At 38.9% G+C, this 23,358-nt stretch overlaps 1 protein-coding gene across 1 annotated transcript; it reads right to left on the bottom strand.

Moving 5' to 3' along the window:
* Window positions 1–12,444: 12,444 nt before the first annotated feature.
* Window positions 12,445–16,544, bottom strand: RGS21 (regulator of G protein signaling 21). Its single transcript, XM_066555731.1, has 4 exons — window positions 16,534–16,544; window positions 15,037–15,113; window positions 13,606–13,772; window positions 12,445–12,648 (listed from the first exon to the last, which is right to left on the bottom strand). Exons 1-4 carry the CDS (start codon window positions 16,542–16,544, stop codon window positions 12,445–12,447), a joined length of 459 nt encoding a protein of 152 aa, XP_066411828.1.
* Between the last annotated feature and the right edge of the window lie 6,814 nt (window positions 16,545–23,358).

The raw sequence follows: 23,358 nt of genomic DNA, 5'->3' as shown, positions 1-23,358 counted from the left end.
CAGGTACCTGTTAGTCACAAGATAAGCAGTAGCTGGAGTGAGGGAGACTTGAGATAGCTGTCCTGGGCTCTGGGCTCCACACATCCTAGCTTAGTTTGTTATCTCTGGTTATTTCCAAAAGAGGGAGGAAATATTGCAGTCATGATGAAAATTATTTTTATTCTTGTTCTTTCCTCTCCAACCTTAACCTGAAAAAATCTCAGGACAGCCCTTTTGTAACATACATTTTTAATTTTTTTTAAGGAAGTCTGGGGGTTCACTCATCATTTTCCCATCAAAAAGCTTTTGTTGAAAAATCCTGGCCTTGACATTAAGGAACAGAAATTTTTTCAGACTGTTCATTCGTATTCCAGGATCTGAACTTATCAGGCTCTTGCTGACAAATGAGGTACAAATAAGTTGAGAGCCAAAAATATTCTCTATTACAGCAATATCTGATGAAATATCTCTGCGTCCCTGCCACCTTTCTATGCCCCACTTTGCAGACGGTTTGTGCAGAGTGTTTCACAGCTTCCTTATCCAATCTACTGAGACAGTATTGAGCCCAGTCTGTAGCATGGGAAAAAGCCCACCCAAAAATGGTGTTTTCTCAAAATGTTCTCTCTCTTCCTCAGGTTTTTTCAGTGAGGATTGACTTTCTGCTCAGCAGCTGGGAGGTGAGCACATGTTTAAACACTTTCTGAATTGGCCTTCTTTCCTGAGGAGAGGACATGTGATGTGGTCTGTTGCAAGAACAGAGTGATAAATGGGTGCTTAGTGTGTAGAGGTTAAAGAAACTGTTTAAGAAACCTTCCTTTAATTAGCTCGATATATCTTCCCTTTCTGCTGCCTCTCTTGCCATGAGTTACGAGTTATTTAATGTAGCATCAAGGCACAGGCTTATAGCTCCCATAAATTATGGATATTTTGGGAGATTATTTGACAGGTCACAATCAACATTGCCTTATAGAGTACGCAGGAGAGTTTGAAAACCACGAGTCCCAGGTACGTGAGTGCCTCCTTAGCGGAAAAATGTTCTACTGCTGTAACAGCCTGGGACACTGGGAACACGGCGGTGTGAGCCTTCAAAGGGCAGCTTCTAAAGTGAGAGAAATAGTCAAAAAGTACACATCTGATTATTCTGGCAGGAGCCAGTATCCACCTGGGTGCTTCAGGAGAAAGGAGGTTTACTCCCTTAATGGCCACCTTGGCACTCTTTTGTGATCTCTTTAAATCTGAGGCAGAGAGGGGACACAGGCACAGGGCTGGAGAGATTAGAAAATGTGACAGGAAGGTACCTACACAGAGAATATTCTTGAGAGGATGTAAGAGCTTTTGTTCACTTCTTCTCTTACTTTGTATTTTAGTCTCAGGCTGTACCAAACCCATAACCATTTGGTATTTTCATATTTCATCGCTAACCTTAATCAATAGCTGCAATGCACAATCCCAATGCTTCTCCCTTGGGACTTCAGCTGGGAATGGAAAAGCAGGATGCTGGAGAACCAGCTCTCACAGAGACAAAAACCTTTGCTTCAAATTTCATGGTCATTCATGCCTGATTTCTGTGCCAGTTTTAGGGGTTTTTTACACTAAATTTGTGCTTACTGGTTTGAATGAAACAGAAGCACACCTGAGTTTAAGCTGGGATGTGGCAAGCTGCTTCATATTTGAAGCATTAATTTGAAAAGACACAGAGCTTCCCTGTACACATAATAAATAACTTGTGAATTCCTGTTTTCAAACACAAGAAATTCTCCTTCCTGCTCTGTGTTTTCAAATCAGTCAAAGCTGTAAGAGATTAATTTGTCCATAAACTTCAATACCCTGAGACAGTCTTCAACCAAAGCACAAAGTGTAAACAGATGGTTCATCTTGTTTAAGGGAAGAAATCTCATTTCCTGCGGTGCTGTGTAAAAGAAGGCTAAAGATGGCTGTGGGAGGGGCAGTCCAAAAGGTCCTGGAAACAGTATTGTTTGTCACACTTTGGAGTCTCTAAAAGGATGCAAAAGCAGGAGGGTACAGGTGAGCTAATTAGCTGCTGGCTCAGCCAGGCCAGCTAAAATAAATGCTTTTTCAGTCTAGTGCCTCCAGTTAGCTTAGCAGTATCTGGATTTCTGTGTTTTGCTTTCCAAAAGATCATATTTACCATGGAAGCTCAGTTACACATCTGTTCACCTTCCAGAGCTTTCCATGCCATCCTCTAATTTTCATCATGAGACCAGAAGCTGCTGTCTTGTTTGTGTCCTCCCTCTGTACCTCATACTGGCTTCCTTCTCCTTGCAAATCTGTGAGACTGTAGGGGCAACGTGGGCTCCTCTGTTGGTTGCCTCTTGTGTTGCTGTTACCTGCAGTCTCTCAGAAGCTTCCTGAGCTGTCAGTCCTACCTGACAGACAAGCCTGGAGTCTTCTCCCACCGTGGTGCCTCAGAAAGAGGTTTCTATGTCTCTATAAATGTTTTTACATAGTGTTGCAACATTGATATCCAGTGTTCACTGGAATACATTTAAAATTTTCTTCAAATGTCAGGTGTTCTAATTAATAGAAGGATGCAGATGGTTCAGAACACAGCTCAAAACCCTAATGACACCAAATGCTAACTGTTCTAATTTAATTTTAAAAAGTCATTCAGTCTTAATGCCAACAAAGCTATCTGTAAAGCTGCCACAAGGTGGTACCACAGTATTTTATAAGATTTTGACATTTTTGTATTGAAACAACTATTTTCTTAGTGGAGGTGCAATGTAGAAGAGATGAGGATGCAAAAAGATGCCTTTTCTTTGAAGATAATATTCCTTTAGTGCTGCAGAGGGGCTCTCTGCAGAACTTGGCACTGCAGAGGCACCAGCAATTGGGTCTGTCTGACAGCACCAATTTAACTGGGCAGCAATGTTTGCAGTGTACTCTCCTGCCATAATTATGCAAGATGGATTGTTTAGGTGTTGAAATTTAAGCAGATTAATGTTTTCCTAACAATGATATCTGCCTAAATAAGTAAATTACAATGTTTGTCCTGATTTTTCCCCTTCCTTCTCCCACATGTTAGCCACTCTAAGGTTCTCTGGTTTTTCAGTTAAGGACAGCTGTGCCTGGATTGAGCAAAGACATTCCCCTGAAAATGCCAGGATGTTTAAGTGCCAAGAGAACAAGGAACCTGAATAATTATTCTGTCTGGGAACAAAACACCAGCTTGGTGTCCATGTCAGGTGGGGTCAGTGTCCACTGGAGTACAGGTAAAAGGGAATTCTTTTGTGGTGGAAGTCCAGCAGCTGTGCCAGTGAGGATTACTCCTCTGGTCCATATCTGAGTATCCAGTCTCATGGGAATTCTGTCCTTTCCCTTGGAACCAACACTGACAATCTTTACAAAGCTTCAGAATGTATTGTGTAGCTGTGAGCCCATTCCTCCAGTCCCTTGAATCACCTTCCATGTGACAAGACACATCCTGTAGTTTGGTTTTAAGCTACTTTAAAACCCATGCTTCACATCTCCTTGACTGAGACACCATATTTATGCTCTTCTCTTTAATGTTTCTTCATAAATCAAACCTCTGTAGCCGTAATTACCCAGTCACTGACTTCCTGCATCTCTCAGATAACTGAGGTGCCTCCGCTTTAAAAATGCCAATGGTATGGAAATTTTAGATAGCAACAGTTCTCTGTCTGTTGCATACTGATAGGATTTTGAAAAAGAAAAGAACCCTAAATAGTTCCAAACTGCAGCATTCTAGATGTGTATTGAATTCTGGGACTCTGTGTGGTTATGTACCTGCAGATCCATCTGAACTGCTTTCAATCCTTGAAGAGAAGCTCAGTAGGTTGTTCTTAATGCAAGGCCATGTCCCTCTAATTGGATTTCTGGAGTCTGTGCTCTCATTGAAACCTAAAGGGGCATTGTATAAACGTTATCTATGGGCTCAGATTGATGGCTTTGGTAGGAGTTAATACAAATACCTGAATAAACAAGTTCCTACACCAAGGCACAAAATGTCTTTCAAGAACATTGCTTTGAGCTAACACCTGCCCAAGGGGCTGCATTCCAACTCTATGAGGTATCATTCTGCCCAAGGGGCTGCATTCCAAGCTCTTTCCTCAGTTATATTGGCTTAACATTTATAAAGCATTATAAAGCATTTCTATTTCTCTGTCATTATCCTGCTGCCACTGTGCAGTTTCTCTACAATTACATTGTACCCACCTCCCTTTTTAATGCCAGTGGATTCAATTTGCATATGAATTTCCCTCGCTTTTATATAATTGAAGAATTTAAGAGATCTCTAGTGAGCTGTAATTCCTTTTGTCATTTCTCTTTTGTTCATATGGTCTGCCAACAAAAGATTAATCCCTCAGTTAATTTTAAATACACAATTTTTTTTAAAAAAATGAGTAGTAACACAAAATAATATTGAAATGCATTACAAAAATAAAACACGAGATACAATATTCTTGTACAATAAAACCAGACAATTTTGTAGCACAGACTGCAATGTTTTGTAACACTTTTTGAACACTTTTGCTCTGTAAACACTTTGGTTAGAAAGAGCCCTTTGGAAAGTAAAGTTCATCAGACAATTCCTATGCATAAAACCCTCCTTATATAGAGGATAGCAAAGTGAGAGTTAATTCATATTTCCACCCATTGTAAAAGGAAACAAACCACACTGCTCCCTTTAAGAAAGAAGCAAAAGGGTTTATTTTTGTAATTATTAAACCCATAGGTTCCGTTGCCCTGTAAAATACATTTTTAGGTTATAAAGTAATAATGGTGGTAGGCATGTGTTTTTATTAATTTGCTTCACAGAAACCTGGGGAGATTTTTATGAGCTTTTTTTAAGAACCAGAATCTTCCATTTGTGCCCTCCTTTACCATTCCTCTAATTCTAATTTCGGTCCAGTATACAGACCTATTACCTCACCATGCATGGCAAACAAAACCCAGTGTTAGTCCTAATAAAAATGGGAGAACAAGCTTGGAGGATTACCATTAACAGGCGATTGCAACCATCAAAGATATTTTAAAAACATCAAATTATTCTCTATTTAAAATCTATGCCAAAATGCAATATTGCTATGAAAACAAATGTCTTTGTGACAGAAAAAAAGCATTGTCACTGCAGAGGGATCCACATAAAGGGTGAGAAAAGTTGGAAAAAGGGATAAATATCAGGAAGTATAAAATAGGATCCAAGTACAGTTTGTTCTGGTAATTCCTGTCTTAGAAGATATAATTTCCAATACTGAGTCACTATCAACAGTGAAAAACATTTGGGGCTATAAAAGGTGTCAGCATTAATGAGTCTGTCTAGTTTGGAATATGTTGTACTTGCCATTAGACATGAAAAGATACCATGTCACAAAAAAACCCTTTTATGCCATTTATCAAGCTGCAATTTTCATTTTATTCCCCTAAAAATCTCAGCTCTGGCAAGAAATTCAATAAGTACAAGAGGTTTCTGCTAGGGCCATTTTATCCTATGACAACAGGCAAAATGACTGCACAGAGATCAAAATGTAGTCCGTTTGTTCTGGAAATTAACTTCTAATCAGTTTGAAGCTATTCCCATCATAGAGTTGCTGATGACACTTCAAGATGAAGTGGTAGCACTGTGCAAATTCAAAACGGGCTTGTAGTGAGATCAGTCCCTTCATGGTGAGGAGCCTGGGTAAGAGACCAGGAAACAAAGTGCAGAACTTAGGAAAAGGCTGGTGTTATGAGCAGCAGTGTCCTACTACCAGGTAAAATGCCATGGGCTGACATCTCCTCATTCATGTGATGTCACTTTACAGTGTCAAGAGCATTTCTTAGGTTCTCTGTTGTCCGCCCATTCAGCCTGCATTTGCCTATGCATTTTTTCTCTTGAATATAATGTTTTACATAACAAACTAGTTCAGCCTTTCAAAGGAGCTTCCCCTGTTCTGTGACGTGAAGAATGAGCTTTCTTGAATTTGTGATATTTCCACTTCTTCGTGTTCTTTCTATTTTAGATAATCAATCTAGAAGTAATTGCCCCTGGAACCCTGGGTATTTCCCAAGGTTGATGGCAGAAATATCTATAAGCAGATGAGAATAACTATTAATAACATTGTTTATGAGTGGTGGGGGCTTAAAGACCAAGGCCTCTGTAGCCTGTAGTTAATGCAGGGCAGGTATTCTATATTTTGGCAGGATAAAACATAATGCATTTTAATAAAAGTCTTTTTGCTGCTGGAATTTGGTTAAGAATTGAAAGGTGAATCCACTGCAGCTCAGCCTTTGGGTGATTAACCAGTGTGGGAGACTGGGCTGGGAAATCTCCCAGTATCCTGTCTTGATGTATTCCCCATGCAGTTGGAGTCATGGAGGGGTTTCTTCAACATTTTTTTGTCCAAAATACCAAATCATTTAACTTCATTATTTCTTCTATTCTCTCCATGAAAACATGACATTCAGAAGCACAGCATATTTGAAATTATTCAAGAAATAATTTATTTATGGATTGCCCTTCTCCTTTTCTTCCCTGGTTTATGAGCCTGTAAGTTGTAACCACTGTATTAGGAAAAAAATGTTTTCCCTACAGTTTTTACTGAGTACTTGCTTTTGTTTGTCTTTCCAGGACTGTTATGCATAGTAGGGAAACTATTCATAGAAGTAAAAATAACCTCCATGCAAACCTAAATGGAAACAGATATGGATTGAGAGACAAATCCAGCTCTACTCATTTTATATGCAAATAACCTAACCCATGCGATACAGGAAAAAAATTAAAAGGCAATGTCTCTTTTAGTACAGAGAAATTATGATATTGCAGCTAGAAACCATAGCAACAGTATAAAAAAAATAAAGTAGGGAAGCATTTGATCTAGTATTGACTCATTTTTCTTCCTAAAGATCAAAGCATCCAGGGCCTTCTTTGAAATATGTAATAATACATTGAGTCTACTTTCCAGGGCCTAATATTGTAGAAGTTGAAAAGCTGGGAAAAAAATGGGAAAGAAACTTTGCTGGGAGGTGTTTTTTTCTCAAAATGAACAGCTTAAGAATACTTAAAGTAGAGCTTTTAGTGATAATTTTAGTGCCACTTGTCAGTTTGCCAAAAACACTTTCTGTTACTAAATAAGTATTTCAAATAAAATTCAAAATTACCATATCAAACAATTACCCTCTTCGGCAGCACTCTATTTACTGAATGAAGGTGAATATGCATGAGGATCTCTTTTTCATTACTCCATTTCATTTTTTCTTAACAAGCACAGGCTACTTCTTGAGTTACATGAGACCTTTAATTGGTGTGAGCAACTGTGACAATGCCTCTCTTCATGGTTTTCTCCCTGCCTCGCTTTTCAGTAAACCAAAAGGCAGAAAACATGCTTCAATTTCAGATACATAATGTGCTTTAAAATTCCACCAGCACTGCAGAGTGTAATTATCCTCCAGAAATAAAGATACTAAAGTGATTTCATTAAGTTAATTCCCCTGTATTGCCTTTGCAGGAATCAAATTACAAATGGTAGGTTTCCCTTTCTATGACATAGCAGTAAAGTCTATATGTAGCACCTGCTCTACCCAAAATCCAGGGAGTTTTTTAATAAAAAATGGTTAATTTTGGCATGTAGTCTTCAGAATTCCTGGAACTTTTATATACCTAGTTCAGGTTGGATTTTCTTGTCTTGTGTCTGATCTAACTCCCGCAGAGGTGAGCAGGGGCCCTTCCCCTGGCTCATGGGCATCATTCAGACAATTTCTCACAAGCTGGAGCATCTCTAAAGGTGTGTGGTGCAGAGAGAAGATAAAAACCAGGAAGTCACTTGCCAACTTTGACATGCACATGTAGGGAAGATGTCAAATGGAACGTTTTGTAACTGCTGCTCACTGGAATGGTTTGGCCACACCGGTGTCATTCGTGTTTGGATAAATTGCAGACATTGCTGAAGCTGTTTCTGCCTCTTTCTGTGACTGAGGTTCATTTCAAAAGATGGATCCTTCAGAAGGGCTGGACCAGGTCAAGAATCAGCTGCAGACATATCACCAAGAGAGAGCTTTATATACAGAAAGTAAGGGCAAAATGAGAAGGGCAATGTTTTCCCGGTGGAGAGCTCCGGGAGGAAGAGGATGAGCAGGGTGTGGGTGAGCCATGGGGACAGGGCCCTGGGCTCTGACATGGATCCAAACACCTCAGGAGCAGAAGCCTACTAAAATGGCTCACTGAAAATCCTCCTCAAAGGTTAGGAGCTTAGGTTCCTAGAGTAATGGTTGTCTTGCTTAGCAGGAGACACTGCTCCAGGAATTCCACTTCCTGATCTTTTTTGTTTGGATCAAGATCCAAACAAAAGCCTAAGAGGTTCTTGTGCAAAGCCTGTAATTATGTGTGTCTGTTCAAGTACATTTTTGCATTACAGTGTTAGTAGAGAATTTTCTGGCAAAAGAGGAAATCCTGAGTTTTCATCTCCAAAATTTACAGAAATGTGTTGAATTTAACAAACCTTTGACAAGACATATCAAAGAGTATCATATAATCCTGCCTGCAACTGAAAATATAACTGCCTGCCCTTCGTTTGTGGTCCCGAGCTTCAGAGCAATCCTGATATCCATCCTCTGTTGAGGGCTAATTTGCATTTATTATCTTGATGTACATGTCTATTATTTTTCTATGCATATTTTATAAATATAAAATATATTAATAGAATGAAAACATAGACCATATGCCTTAAAAATTAAACCTGGAACAGTCCTGTCATGATGTAAGCATGATGAATATGGTGGGATCTCTGAGTCTAGATGCTGTTGGAGCTTTAGGATTGGCACTGTGTGAAAAAATTGGGATTTTTTTTTTAATGTGTGGTATTCACTTTGCATTTTTTACTCTCATTTATATTTGGTAGGATTCTTTGGTAAACCCGCCTTTTTGTGCTGACCAAGATTGAGTCTTTTTGGCAAAGTTCAATCTAAATCCTCTAAATCACACTTCTGTCCTTGGCCTTTTCTTAAGTCAAATTATCAGAGCTTGAATGCTAAGCTGTGACCTTTTTTTGGTGATGTAGGAGTATGAAGCAGCAGTTTTAAATCTAGGAAATAAAGAGAAATAAAGACTACTGCCTCCCATCTTTCACAGGTGGGTGTTTTCAAACACTTTCTGAAATAGATCTTTTATAATGCTTAATAGATAAGTTGCATTACAGAAGTTTTCAGAAATTTGATTGCTAAAATCCAAACCATTTCAATATGCTGTAGATGCTTCTGTGTAATTGCATATGATATGGGCAGATAGTTCTCTGAGAGTTTGAAAAATTACTTGTGAATGGCAATCAAATTGCCTTTAAAGATATATGAATTTATAGTGATAATTTCTTTAAATTCTCCAAGTTTCATCTCATGTTTAGCATCTGAAACAGATTAATAAAAATGTTGTGAGGCTTGATCAACAGCAAAAGTTTAATTAACTTTGTGAATTAGAAGTACCAAAGTTTTCATTAAGAGGTTATGAAAGAATTAGTACTGTTAATTCACCCTTGAGTCAGGGATATACCCCCTAGAAGTGCCATTCCTTTACATTTCTCATAAAAACATTATAAATTAATTGAAAATTTGTTAAAATCATTAATGGTTCTTCACAGTGTAATTATTAAAATTAATGTCATATGTGAAAATGTCAAGAATTATCCCCTCTTTTGACAGTAATGGTGCTGTTGATAACAGAGGATCAGCCAGACATAACATGGACGTCATGTTTTGTGATACTGTTTTTATGCAATTATCAGAATAATGGCACACATAATTTTTATCATGTTTGACTATTTTATATATGCTTGTAACTTCTCCTTAAGTTGTGTTTTCAAATGGCCAGGAGCTGGAGCTCCATCATTCTGGCATTTTCTATCTCTGCTGTAGTAGAGCCAGAAGTGGGAGGATTTATAGGGGCACAGATAGAATTGTGAGATTTCATTACCACCCATTTGTTTTCAAGCACTTTTTTATCCTCAGGTTCCAAAAGATTGGGAGCACAGAAATTTTGGGTTTCTACTTGCTTGACCTACAACGAAAAGTGGTGTGATCCCACCTCTTCCTTTCTGTGGGAATTTTCTGTTCTGAAAACACAAATGGGATTTGTAGGAAGGGAAGATGACTTGCAACACTTTTGAGTAAATGCCATAATGTGGGCCCTCCTGGCTGCTGCCTGTGTTGTGACTCCAGGCAGCAGAAATGGCCCTGAGGCTGCAGTTCAGGCAGGAGGGGCGATTGTCCCCAGAAATGTCACTGTGAGATCAGAGGCAGCTGTGGCACGGCCAGAGGAGCCCACATCCTCCTTGCAGCTTAACCTCAGCCTTCCTATTCGTTTCTCTACTAACCACCAGTACTGGGGAAGAAAGAAAAGAAGAGAAAAAGAAATGCAGACAGCAAAAATTAAAACTAGGTGATAGACTAGAAGTTGGATATCAAAGAATAGATATTTTTCACCCTGTCTGCTTAAGATGTGTCAGGATTTTAACCTCAGTTCATAACTTGAGGAGTGTATTCAGACTTTCAGGCTACTTAATATCCTTTACGGTCTAAATAACTTGGTTCCTTAATGTAGTTTGATAAAATAGGATATTTTGCATAGAGGACTGTTCTGGTTCAGGGCAAATTAGGGAGAGAACTTCCAAAGGGATTTCTCTAGAAAAGCAGATTTAATTGGCCCCTCTCCCAACCGGTTCAGGAAAAATACTTCTTTGGAGAAAAGTGGAAAAAACTGTTTATTAAACAATAAAACCTAAACAACATTAAACAATAAAACCCCTTGTTGCTCCAAAAGAGATGACAAACTGAGAAAGTCCCTCCCTGGGTTGCAGTTCAGCTCACTCAGGCTCTTATCAGTCCCTCAGTGCTGGAAATGTTGCGGGCCAGGCCCAGCCCAGTGGGCCACAGGTGCAGCTGCCGGTGCTCTTCTGGGTGCTCAGTCCAGAGCAGGTTTCAAGAGATCCAAAGAAAAAGGAAAAAAGGAAAAAAAACACAGTCCAGGGAACTTCTTTGCCTCAGCAAGCTAAAACTAACTAAAAGCAAAGGAGAGCTCTGTCCCACTGTCTGTTCATCCACAGACAACACAGTCCAGGAGCAGGAACGTGGAGGAGTGAGTGCAGTGTCTGAAAACAAACTGCTGCTTCTTCTCTCCCCCCTTCACTCTTGGAACAAGTCTTAAAGGTGCAAAACTTATTATGCAGCATAAACAGAACAAGACGATTGGGGATAAAAGCATCACATAGTCAACCTAGGACAAGGATGCGGTGATGTGTAGAAGGTATGAGCAGAGCTCCAAGCAGGGAAAGATTCCTGGAGATTTAGAGCACTCAAAAGCATCTAATTAAAATTAAAGACTTTTTTTTTCTTCTTGAAAACTCTTATTGCTGTCTCTTGTATTTAGAATATTTTTCCATAGCAAGGATTATTTCTTTAAAATATTTTTTCTTCAATACCATGACACAACTGTCTTCCTTTCATCTAAATATGTGCAATAAATCCTCCAAGAGCAGTGAATTTGATCAGTGTGTGCATCTGTAAGCACCTGAAGATTGCAGGTTCCAATCATACCTTGCTGGTTTGAAAGATAACACCATTACTAAATCCTGATTTACATGTTTACTTTACAGCCTAAAACTGTTTCTTATGCCTACTTTTCTACTTACCTGTATTTTATTGAAATGAAATTAGTAAATGAATTTCATTGGTAGCAATTAATGAAATTATTTCATCGTATGTGGGGGGACAGTACCACCAATATATTTGGAAAAGCAAAGAAAATTAATTAATTGAAAATGCACAAAGGAAGATTTACTCAGTTGTAGTTTTCTTCCCAGATGCCTATGCAATGACTAAAAAAGACATTTCAATAAAAAATTAAATTAACACAAAGAAACTTGAAGACCTTCTTATTGAAGACAGCTGTATTGTGAAACAATAATTTGCTCTGAATGCCAAGGACATTTGTTATAAAGCAGCTGCCTATTTATTAAATATTATCATAGTGTGTTATCGACCATATTTCTACATCTCCTATTTTGAATTAGCATAAAACAAGTTTAAAAGAGGATTTAAATATTTTTGCAAGCTTCAGATAAGGTGACAAATGAAGGAGTAAATGTATTCAAGTCTCCTCAAAGGGACTTATTTTGGAGCCTGTACTTCTAAAGAGGAATCAACAGCAAACAAGGAAACCAAAACATTATGCTTAAAAATCTCAAATTGCTTTGAAAAATGAAGCAAACACTGGAAAAAAAACAACAATGGCAAAGTTTTTTATTAGGAAGGTAGCTCAATTGTCTAGCATATTCCATCCTGCTTCTTGAATATTTCTCTACTGTTATTAGAAAGCATCACGTGCAATTTGTACTTAAAAACAAGTTGGCACAGGTGATTCTTGAAAGTGGCTTCTGCAATCCCTTTAATAATGAATAATTATCTGTACTGAATTGCAATGGGAGACATTATAAATTCCTAAAGCCTCAATGTTTTTCCTCAGAGAAACGGGAGCCATCTCTTCTGATTTCTGTCCTGGTGCTTCTTCACCAGTTCCTTGTACACTTCTGACCTCAGAAACCTGGGAAAAGAGTCCTTTGCCATGAGACAGTAGATTGAGCCCTGAGCAGCATCAAAGCAGCTGAGGGTGGGCTCAGAGATGTTCTGGGAGATGTCATTTTTGGTATGGAAGTCAATATTTATCTGTAGGAAGAAAGGAGCATGAAAGCAGTGTCAGTTTGCTCAGAAAGCTGAGGTCTGTTTGTGTCCAGGACACAAGCTGCATTTGAATTTCTTCCCAAATAACCTGACTGATGCAAATAAACAGGAAGCTCATCCCTTCCTTTTCTAGCAGACTGAATTCTTCATTTTATTAGGCTCTTAAAAAGATGGCATCACTGAAAAAAATAAGGGAAAAACTTGCTTTTCCTTCTCATCTTTCTGCTAAGCCAAATCCTATGAAGTACTGATTACCAAAGAGTAAATTAAAGGCGAAGGTACTCAGCATCATTTTAGACTTTGGCCCTATGTATTTTTAAAGGATTTTTTGTTTTTAACAATAATATCAATCAATCATCTTATTATTGATTGATATGATTACATTTCAATCATCTGTAATACATGGGAATGTTTAAAGCACTCTTGCTAGCAAATGCAAAAACATCAGTGTAAATGTTTAAGGTGCAGAAAGTGAATAATGATTAATAAGCAATTTATCTTTCACAGTAAGCCTTTTTGAAATAATTACAAAATTGAATTCTGTGATGGAAATTTTTGCATTCTCTTCATGTCAAAAATACCTACACAAAAGAACAAATGCAATCATAAACCTATTAATGTTCTGGTACATTGAATACAGAAGAGATGGTGCTTACTGCATTACAAAAAATGATTAGAGAAAATAAATTATATTGAGCATAAACTTCCTTAAAACTTCTGGCAGAAATTTCAGAAGACGAGGTAAACTTATTCCCAGTGTGAAGAATGTAAAGAATGTGAAGAGAGTTGCACAAGGTGTTTACGTGGTAAATAATGGACATTAAAATGGGAGTTACAACCAGGATGAATTGTATTTTTGGTCATTCTTTGAGGTCTGGATCTGAACTTTCCACTTCATCACTATCCTCAGTACCCAAAGCACACACAGGAAAAACTCTTTACCTCCTTTGGAGCATCAGCTTGTATAAAGTCAGAATAAATCTTCTGGGCTTTCAACGCAATCTTAGTGGAGGATTTGGTTTTCTTGAAGTCCTCACAGGCTAGCCAGAACTCCACATTCTCCTCACTGAATTCAGACTTCAAAAATGTCCGAAAAGCTGCCAGGCCCTCTGGGGGAAATGCATCAGATAGTGGATGGAGGAAAACTGAAAGGCCAGTGCAATTTAATATATATATATATATATATATATATATATATATATTTTTTTTTTTTTTTTTTTTTTTTTTTTACAGTATGTGTATAGTGTAACCTATGTTTCTGCCACTCTTTTACATGTCAGCCAGCAATCAGGTTTGAGAAGCCGCTGCAGGAGAAATAAATAGGAGATTAAATTACAGTGCTGATAAGAGGACTACTAAGAGAGTTTTTCAGTGAGTTGCCAACCAAGGATTGCTCCCAACAGCTGCCTGCTGTGGTTTGGTCTCTTAAGCACTGGTACATTTGTTAAAAGAGGATCCTAGAGGTTTTGGTTTCAAAAGGATTTGTAGTGGCTGGGAAATCAGATATTTGAGGCTGACCCCTCGGCTGAGAAGCAAGTAGAAATGTAGGTCACACTGTGCTAGTGTGCTTCCCCCACAGCTGAGGTTCCCTGCCCAAATGGGGCTTCCATCTCCTTTCAAGGAAAGATTAAGACCTGGATAAAAGATGGACTCCTTGTTACTTTTGTTACTTCTTTGTTCCTCTTTTTTCTTTTTTTTTTCTTTTTTATTTTTTTTCACTTTGAAGGGGAAAAAATGAAACAAATAAAGGTTTGTTTGGAATAATGTTTTTTTAATTAATCCAAATCAGAACCTCTGAGTAAAGAAAGCTGACAGTACCTAAATTTAGTTGTGTTAGTCAAGTTAATGCTATCCAGGAACAGGGTGGAGGCATCCCAAGGTCCAGGCCACAATATTACTGCTGGGAAATGGGGCAGGGGCAAGGAAATTTCCAAGCTGCATGTGGTTTGTGGTGTCAGGTCTGTAGAAATGGCATTTCTAGGAGAAGTGACTTTAGACACGTCATTTTTTGTTTGACTAGAAGTCACTGCACAACGCACATATTTCTCAGGAATATCTAAGGAAACGTTTGTAGGTTTTTGTGAAAAAATGATTAAAAATGAAACCTCTGCAAAGGGAATTTAGCAGTTACTTTAATAAAAACTATTTCATAGCATTTCTGCCTGCCTTTGAGCCCTGGACAGAAGGTATGTTGTGTTTGCAGCTTGGACAAACCTCTCAGGACAGCAGCTCCCCCACCTCCATCAGCAGCTCTGGTCAGTTCAGTGCATGTGGGGAGCTGAATGGAGAGCAGTGTGAAAACCTGGCAGGAATGTTTGGTAAATGGGATGACAAATGTTTTAAAAACACATATGTTTTTCCATCCCTTCTTACCTTTATTGGATAGTACTGTATCCACAGACTCAGACCAGGCCATGGTTTCCCCAGCGTTTGACCTGTGAAAACAACATCTGCCCTTGAAAATAGCATTGTGGTCTCTGCCCTGTGCAGCCTGGGGTGGCTGAGAGCCTACAGTGGTGTGGCTGGCTGCTTGGGAGAGGGGCTCAGCCACTCCTCCTGCTCTACACACAGCAAAACAGGGATATTGGCACTGCTTACTTGACTGTTCATCCTGGAAATACTCGTAGTGCTTGCAGCTGGTGGAGCTCTAATAAAGCATAGGAGAGGTAGGAATGTTCTAGAGTGTGCACTGAATTTCTTCTCGAGTTCAAATGGATTAGGCATTAATTTATATGGCATTTTTTTTGCTTGTAATGACAGGAATTATCTAAAAATATTACCAAGCTAACACTAATAGGAAACATGGGCCTCATATGAGCTTCTAGGGGGCATAAATAATTGAGTAAATTCATAGCTTTGACTCTTCCACTGCAACTTGCTGTAGGCTTCTGCTAGACATGAGGGTAAACACTTTCTTCTGCATAAAATATTGCCAGTTTTCTTAAAACAAACAAACCCTACCAAAAAAAACAACCAACCAAAAAAAAAACCAGAAAAACCAAAAAAACTAAGTGTTAAAAACAATCATAAGCACTCTCAAGTTCCGTAAAAAACATTTGATATTCTTAAGGGGGCTCTGAGAGCTCAGCTATCAAAACTCTGCACTCTGAATTATAGAGGTTGGTTTGAGAGCTGTGTTCCACAGCTGCTTCTCAGCATCATCAGTAATGGTATTTTCTAATTGCAAATTTATAAAGAGATCATATAATAATGTCAGGATATTATGTGGCTGTAGTTATAATTATTACAAGGGATGGTGACAGTGACACCTTAAACAAGCAAGCTTTCTTGTAGCTCTCCACTTACTTGTATCCAGAGTGCAAAATCTATATTTAAACAAGAAAAAAATTGTGCATATTTATAAGTATATATAAAGACACACATGAGGGAAGCTGGAGTGCAAATATAGAAAGTCTGTGAAAAAACAAATGAAAACCAAACATAGCATTATGTTGTATTTTGTGAGACATCATGCGATGATGGCATTAATCAGCAGAGAATTTGTTTTAGCAACAATAAGAAACTTTTATCAAATATATGATAAATTTTCAGGATTTTTGTTAAATATTTACTAGCTTTCTTGTAAAGCAAAAAAGCAAAATGAAAGACCAGGATAAACCAGACAGTTTTGCTTCTTGTTCTTATGGGTAATATTAGTTGTTTTAATATTTATTCACCAGTCAGAGTGATCTCACTGACTGTGTGGGATTTACTTGAATGGAAATGGCAAGCAGAACTGACAACAAGGAATCAGAATAGTCATATCCCCTTCAAAGGGTGAAGGAAAATAAAGCTGTACAGATTATTCAAACTTGGTCATCCCGTCACATAAATTTCCTACCGTTAAAATAGCCAGAAACAGCAACTCACTTCACTGGCATTTTTTGTTCCACTGTTTGTCTGTCTGACTGTCTCAGGGAAGGCAGAGTTTCGTATTCTGACTGATCTTCAAGCTGAAGATACTGCAGGAACAATACAGTTAGCATGTGAATAATCAAACAGGACAATGCACACTGACAAACCTTCTCAACATTTTCTTTAAAACTATTTCTTTCAGAAATGTGGCCTATTTTTAAGCAGTGCCACTCTCACCTAATAGTGGCCATAGTACAAAAGGAATAGAGGCAATGGCAACACATTCCTGCCCAGGGTCACGGGTGGTGGAGCAAGTCCAGAGGAGGGCAGCAGGTGGTGAAGGGCTGGAGCACAGGTCTGATGAGGAGCAGCTGAGGGAGCTGGGGTGTTTAGCCTGGAGAAAAGCTCCAGAGGGACCTTATTGCTCCCTGGAACTGGCTGAGAAGGGATTGTAGCCAGCTGCTGGTCTATGTAATTTGTCTCTTGCTTTTGATAATTATTCTTTCATCCCCAGCTCTTGGCTCCCTCTGTATAACCCTTGCTGTCCCTCACTCTCCTGAACAAGCAGGCTTACTGACTGATTTCTTGCCTCACTCCAAATCTTGTCCTGAGGCCAAATCCTTTACTCAGATTACCCAGATTCCTGGTTCTTAATGTCTCCACTTGGCATAAACTTCCAGTGGTTCAGGAACTGGGATCTCCGCTCTCCCAACTTGCAGACTTAGGGAATTTTGTCTTCTCAATTAAAATATTTTACACCTAAAAATATTTTATACCAGAGCAGCCTTAGGAGTTTAAGTCTCATTTGATTTTCCTCTGTGGTACAATCATGAGCAAAGCTGACTCCTGCCTGCCTGAGAACATCTTTCTTATTTTTGCCATGTTCATCTTCTAAGAGCAGAAAGAAAAACACAAGCACCACATGCTATGTTTCACCCTTAGCAATGTTAAGAGGTTATTCCTTATCCTTATCCTTTGTAGATCTGTAAAAGAAGTTTCGGGCCAATCTATTTTATGAACTTCACATGGGACAAAAACCAGTGAATCTGGTCAATTGTGCTCCAGGAAGATGAAATCAGATGGAAACAGATACGGAGAGGTGGGACAAGCAGGAGAATTGAACTGTCTTGCAGGAGATGAATGAAAGATGAGTTTGTCTCTAAGATGAAAGCAGAGAGGAGCTATGATTGCCCTCTGAATACAGAGAGGTAACCTGCTGAGAAAAAAAAAATTTTCAGCATAACGGTAATATTGACAAAAGAAAAAATGTATACAAGCAGCCAGTGAACAAATTCAGACTGAAAACCAGAATAAGACTTCACAAACTGTTGTGTTTTGCAGTCTCCCAGTTTTTCCCTTTCTATTCTTCTGTACTTTGAAGATAGAGATTCATATAATTATGAGATTATTTTAAATTGTTGTCTTCATTAATAGAACACTAGAAATTATGACCTAAGATGCCCTTTAGTCCCACATATTACTAAAAATATTCTTGGCAGCAAAATATTAATACTTTCTGTAATTCCTTAGCTTTGCATCTGCTTGCTTCTAAACATTATAGCAGAAGAACAGAAATGTTAATTGGTCATTTTTTCTTATTTAAAGAATATCTTGTGTGCCAGAGTGGACCAAAAGCCTTTCGTGCATTGTGCTCATGAGACTAACTTCAGCATCTTACAGCTGGGGAGAAAACTTTCAGCATCTGCACTGACATCAAATCCTTTGTGCTTGATTCAGTCCCAGGTTTGAGCTTTGGCAAAAGGAAATAAACATCATACAAAATCCAACTGATATTTATCTGTGGAGCTTCTGACTGGGCAGAGCGTAAACAGCAAAATTTGAATTTTTTAACAGTGTCATGCCAGAAAAGTCAGTCCAGTCCAGTTGTTGAGGACAGAGGTGGCACTAAATTAGGCAATTCATAATTTATGGCTGGCTCTGTTGATTTCTCTGTGTTTACCCTGTGTCTAATCCCAGTGGTTCTTCTATTTACCCACCTCAGAACTGTGACAATAAATTAATTTTTTTTTTGCTTTTTAAAAAGCTGTATTAACATTGTTATATCATTATTCCATTAACTCCTGTGAAACTATGAGAGAGAAGGTTGAGGACCTGTGCCTATTTTTAATTAAAATCATCAGATAATATACATTTATTTAAAAACAAAATTCCAGATAGTGCCACACATGCATTTTTAAAATTTCTACCTGATGGCCTGTTATCTGAATGAAGCAGACATGAACATCTCTTCAAGATTTTTCAGGACTGATGGATATTTTTGAAGTCAGTCTTAGCAGCCACAGGCTAAAACCCAGTAATATTTTACACACACAATAAATGGATGGATGCAGTCAGATTGCTTTTGCATTTTATGGGGTACTGCTCAAATCCACAAAACCACAAAGAAGCTGTGAGGGACTCTCATCACTGTGCAACATTATCAGCAGTCAGTGACTGCTCAGTCTATGCAAGCTGAAAATATTTTAGGTACGCAACAGGTTAATAGAATTGTTGTGATATTTGTACTGGGGCAATGAAAATAAGTTCACTAACCAAAGTTAGGCACAGCCACTTCTTCCCATAGAAACCAGATGGTTGTATTTCTCTGTACTTCCTCTGCTTGGAACTTAATAGTGTCTGGAAGGAAACTCTAATATTTCACTGAAATGTCATAGGAGAAAAAATGATCTTAGTATTAAAACAAATGCATCATCTGCTTGTGCAAGTGTTTTGGCTATTCATAATAAACATCAAGGAAACAAGATGAAATACATAGTAGAGTTGGGCTGGAAATTGCACACAGAATTAGTGCTAAACTTTTTGTGAATCTGGACCCAGCTGACATTGCTAGACCCAGCTGACACACACAGTTATAGCTGCAGTTCGGTCCTAGCTGAGACTGGACCTCCAGAGTCACTCAGACCCTTACTTGCTCAGCTAATTGCAAGATATTTTTCTCTTTATCTGTCAGGCCTGTGCCTTAACCTTCCAGTAACTCTGAGGACTGGGCTATGGATTTCTGAGTCCTCTGCCTTTGATGACATGGGAGAGCTGAAACTCTAGAAAAGGGAATGTGGATCTGATTTAACGTTCCCAACTTTGCCAATATTACTTGCTAAGGACCCCACATTAAATCCTTAGAACTTTTAGGCTCACAGCTTGACTTTTACTGATGCTCACCTTTTGTTCTTTAACTGTCTTTAGTTTCACTGAATTATCTTCCTTTATGAAAAGCTATTGGCTGTTGCAGGCCATAAGACCTGTCATTTTTGTTCATCTGACTTGGATACTAATCACAATAGACAATCTAAATCAATGTTACATATTCAAACCATTGCTTTATTAACCTAAGTAATCATTTCTATTTACATATGTTCCTAAAGGGCTCTGCCTTGTACTCACCCGAGGACAAAGTGAGAAAAGCTCACACTCCCCAGTGGATGTGCTGGTGTTTCCCAGCAGTTCAGTGTGTTAATGCTCCTCAGCACTTGGCCTCTGTTAATTCCATTCCATTCCATTCCATGCAGAGATTTGCTTGGATAGTGATGGCTTGTACAAGGTAACCTCAGCAGAAAAAAAATTAATATTCTGCTGCCCTGAGCAGTCAAAGCCCACGGGGACTTGGGTGCATCCCTTATGTTGGGAGAAGCCAATGTGATCCAAGCACTGCTGGCATCCTAAGAACATGGAAATGCCTGTCCCACGGGGATGCAAATACACCTTAATCAGAATACTATGTAAATGCCCACCTTCCCACAGCACTGCACAGCATGGGCAACTCACAAAATAATTGATATTTTTCCATGTGAATAACTCTGTGTGCCTTCAGTATGCCACAGAGTTGTTTTGCATAAGAAAATGAGCTGTTATTTTCCACCCAAGCAAACTATGCCCTTCAGGTGAAATGTTTTGATTTCAAGAACAAGCTGTCAAAATATTTTACAGCGCTCTGGGCTCCTCATATTCATGATTTCCAAGTGCTGTACAATCAGAATCCTCCATTGGAAAAGAACTGGAAACAATTCTCAAGAAAATGTACAACCAGGAAAAACTGGAATAGCATTAGCTGCAGAAATTTAAAATGAGGCCACTAAGCTGTGAAGAAACAAGTGTGTCTTCATTACAAGCAAATTTTATGGTGAAGAAATGAGAGTTCAGAGTTGTCCTTTTTTTAGGCTTCAGCCTTATCTTCTGTCCTGCTTGAAAACTCTCAAATGACTGCTGTAGGATTGTGTTTCTTGATAGTTAATTTTAGTTACCCTTCATGGAGAAGGCAATGGTAGAGGCTAGACTGTAAATCTGGGAGTCCAGATAATTTCCTGTAAAGTATAAGGGAAAATTAGGAGGAGGTTACACAAACAGATTATATTTAGGAAAGAAGAGAGAAATTCACTCCTTTGGTATGAAACCAGAAGGAGCTTTTATGAGACCAGCTCTAAGTGATAAGAGCACAACAAATGGAAGATAGCAACACATTAACAAGGAGAAAAGTAAAAATGGAAGCAAGCTTAGGTGGTGGATAGAGGAAATAATTTTTTTTCTTTGGCACAGAGCCACACAGGAGCTTAAAGTGCATTTGATTGAGGCATTTGACTAAAATGCAAAGAACAGAGTGGGATCTGGGATAGGCAACTGAGTAAGGTGTAAGTTCATGAGCATATGAATCATTGATGAGAGGAAGATGATTTTCTGCATTTTTTTTCTCAGCTGATGTGTTTGGCAGCATGTGTGAAAAGGAGAGGGAGCTGCATGCAAAGCAGTAGCTATTTAAGGCAGGCTGAGCAGCTGGGGACAAAAGGAGAGGAAAATGATCTGCTGTTTGTGAGTCACTTAAAAGTTGTAGCATGTAAAAGCACGTAAGAGCCGTGTTATTGATTGCCTGCTTCACTGGGAAATGGAAATCGGTCTTCTGTGAGATTCTTTATCTTTGATTTCATTCTTGCTTTTTGTCAATTGAAAAATCAATCAAGTTGTCTTTTGTTCAGTAACAAATCCACAACCAGAAGAAGATATTTGGTCCTGTGTATTTCTACCTCCCTCAAATTAAACAAGAACAGCATCTTCAGCCAATTTAAAGCATCTAATTAGACTGAAGTGTTGAAACAGGAGAAAAACCTTGGTGCCACACAAGTCAGCAGATTGCTTCCCTCATGCTTTGTGTCTTGAGACTTCACCAATGTAAGGAGAAAAGTGCAGTGTTTGGGTAGGGTAAATTATTGTGTTGACAGGAGGAATATTTTGGGAGCTCTTGCTGAACCCTGAATGGCACATATAAAAAGCTGCTACAAAAAACAATCTCCAGTAATGGTACTTGCCCAACTTAGTATATGTATTATTTGCATTAGGGCGGCTCAACAGGAGGATTTACATAACTGTGACATGGATTCTGCCAAAACTAGAGAAAATTCTGCCAAACCTGACTGTGTTCTCTGGTACTACCCAGAGATTTGTGCTGAAAATACATTTGTGCAGGGCCAGTCCTGAGTCTGATCAATCCTGTAACAGCATCACAGACTTGTACTAAACCCATACCTAGTTCATCTTCAGGACTTCAGCACAGAACTAAATAGTAGAGTGCTCATTTTCCCTCACTAAAAGGAGCCTCTTCTAGAAAAAAACCCATTGCCAGATAATTATTTCATTTTGGTTTATCTTTGTGTCCTTTGCCTTCCTTTCTCTGAGTTTATCTTGGCTTTCTTTTTACAGTAGTTCCCATGGCACTAGTCTGCTGTAAATTCAGCTAGGGTTCATAATTATCTTTGGAAAACACACATGCATAAACAGCTACCAGGAATATCTTATTTGTTTGTTTTCATTATAAAACTCATAAGAGGGACTCGCACTGTCAGTACCGCAGACTGATGGGTTTGAGGAAGACCTCCCTGGAGATAAGCAAAATTTTCCATGTGTCTGTGAAATGAAATAAAGGGCACCTGCTGACTTCTATTTATCATTGCAGACCCTTCTGCCTAGCAGCTGGGATTTTGCTAACATGAAAATGTCTTAGATACTATATTTGTAATTCGGTTGGATTTTGGAACAGTATTAAATATATGTACTCTTTTCATTACTTTCCTTCATGCCAATCCATCCAAGATATGGATTCTCTGCTGATATGAAGGGACATAATCACACCAGGGTAGAATTTAGCTGCAAGTGTGCAGGTTTTATGTCTGTGTGGTAACAAGGCCAGTGCCAACACTCAGGTGGGGCTGTTCTCAAATCTCTTCCTCCAACACGGATCTTCGTACACGACACAGGAACATGCATATTTTAAATATCTGTGAACTGGCATTCAGACATTGTTGGTGATACTAGAGACTCCCTCATCACAGAATCCCCAAGGCTGGAAGAGACCTTCAAGATCTAATCCAACCATTAACCTTCCCCAGCCACAGTCAGCCCTAAGCCGTAGCCCCAAGCACCACAGCCAGAGGCCTCTTGAATTCTTCCAGAGACCGTGACCCCATCGCTTCCCTGGGCAGCTCATTCCAATGCCTGACCATTCTTTCAGTGAAAAAAACCCCTTCGCCCAGGTCGTGACTGCTTTCACTGTCAGAAAGAGCCTATACCTGGTGTTTTGAGATCAGGGGAGGGTGATGAATAAACCAGCATGGATCATCATTACAAATGTGTTTCCTCTCTGTTCCCCAGGTAAAGGTAAGAGCTTGGAGATGGCTCCTGGGTCACTGTGGCTCAGCAGCATTTCCATGTGAGTTTGGATCTCTGTGCACAGTAACAATTTGTTTAATGTGGCAGTGATACAGCTAGAGTTGAACCCTAGGTGAAGTCTTCACATCTTCCTCATCAATGTACTGATGATAAATCAAATCCTGGAAC

The sequence above is a fragment of the Molothrus aeneus genome, chromosome 9 (assembly GCF_037042795.1).
Source record: "Molothrus aeneus isolate 106 chromosome 9, BPBGC_Maene_1.0, whole genome shotgun sequence".
NCBI lineage: Eukaryota > Metazoa > Chordata > Aves > Passeriformes > Icteridae > Molothrus > Molothrus aeneus.
The sequence above is the reverse complement of the archived record's forward strand: the minus strand, read 5'-3'. Positions and strand labels throughout refer to the sequence as shown.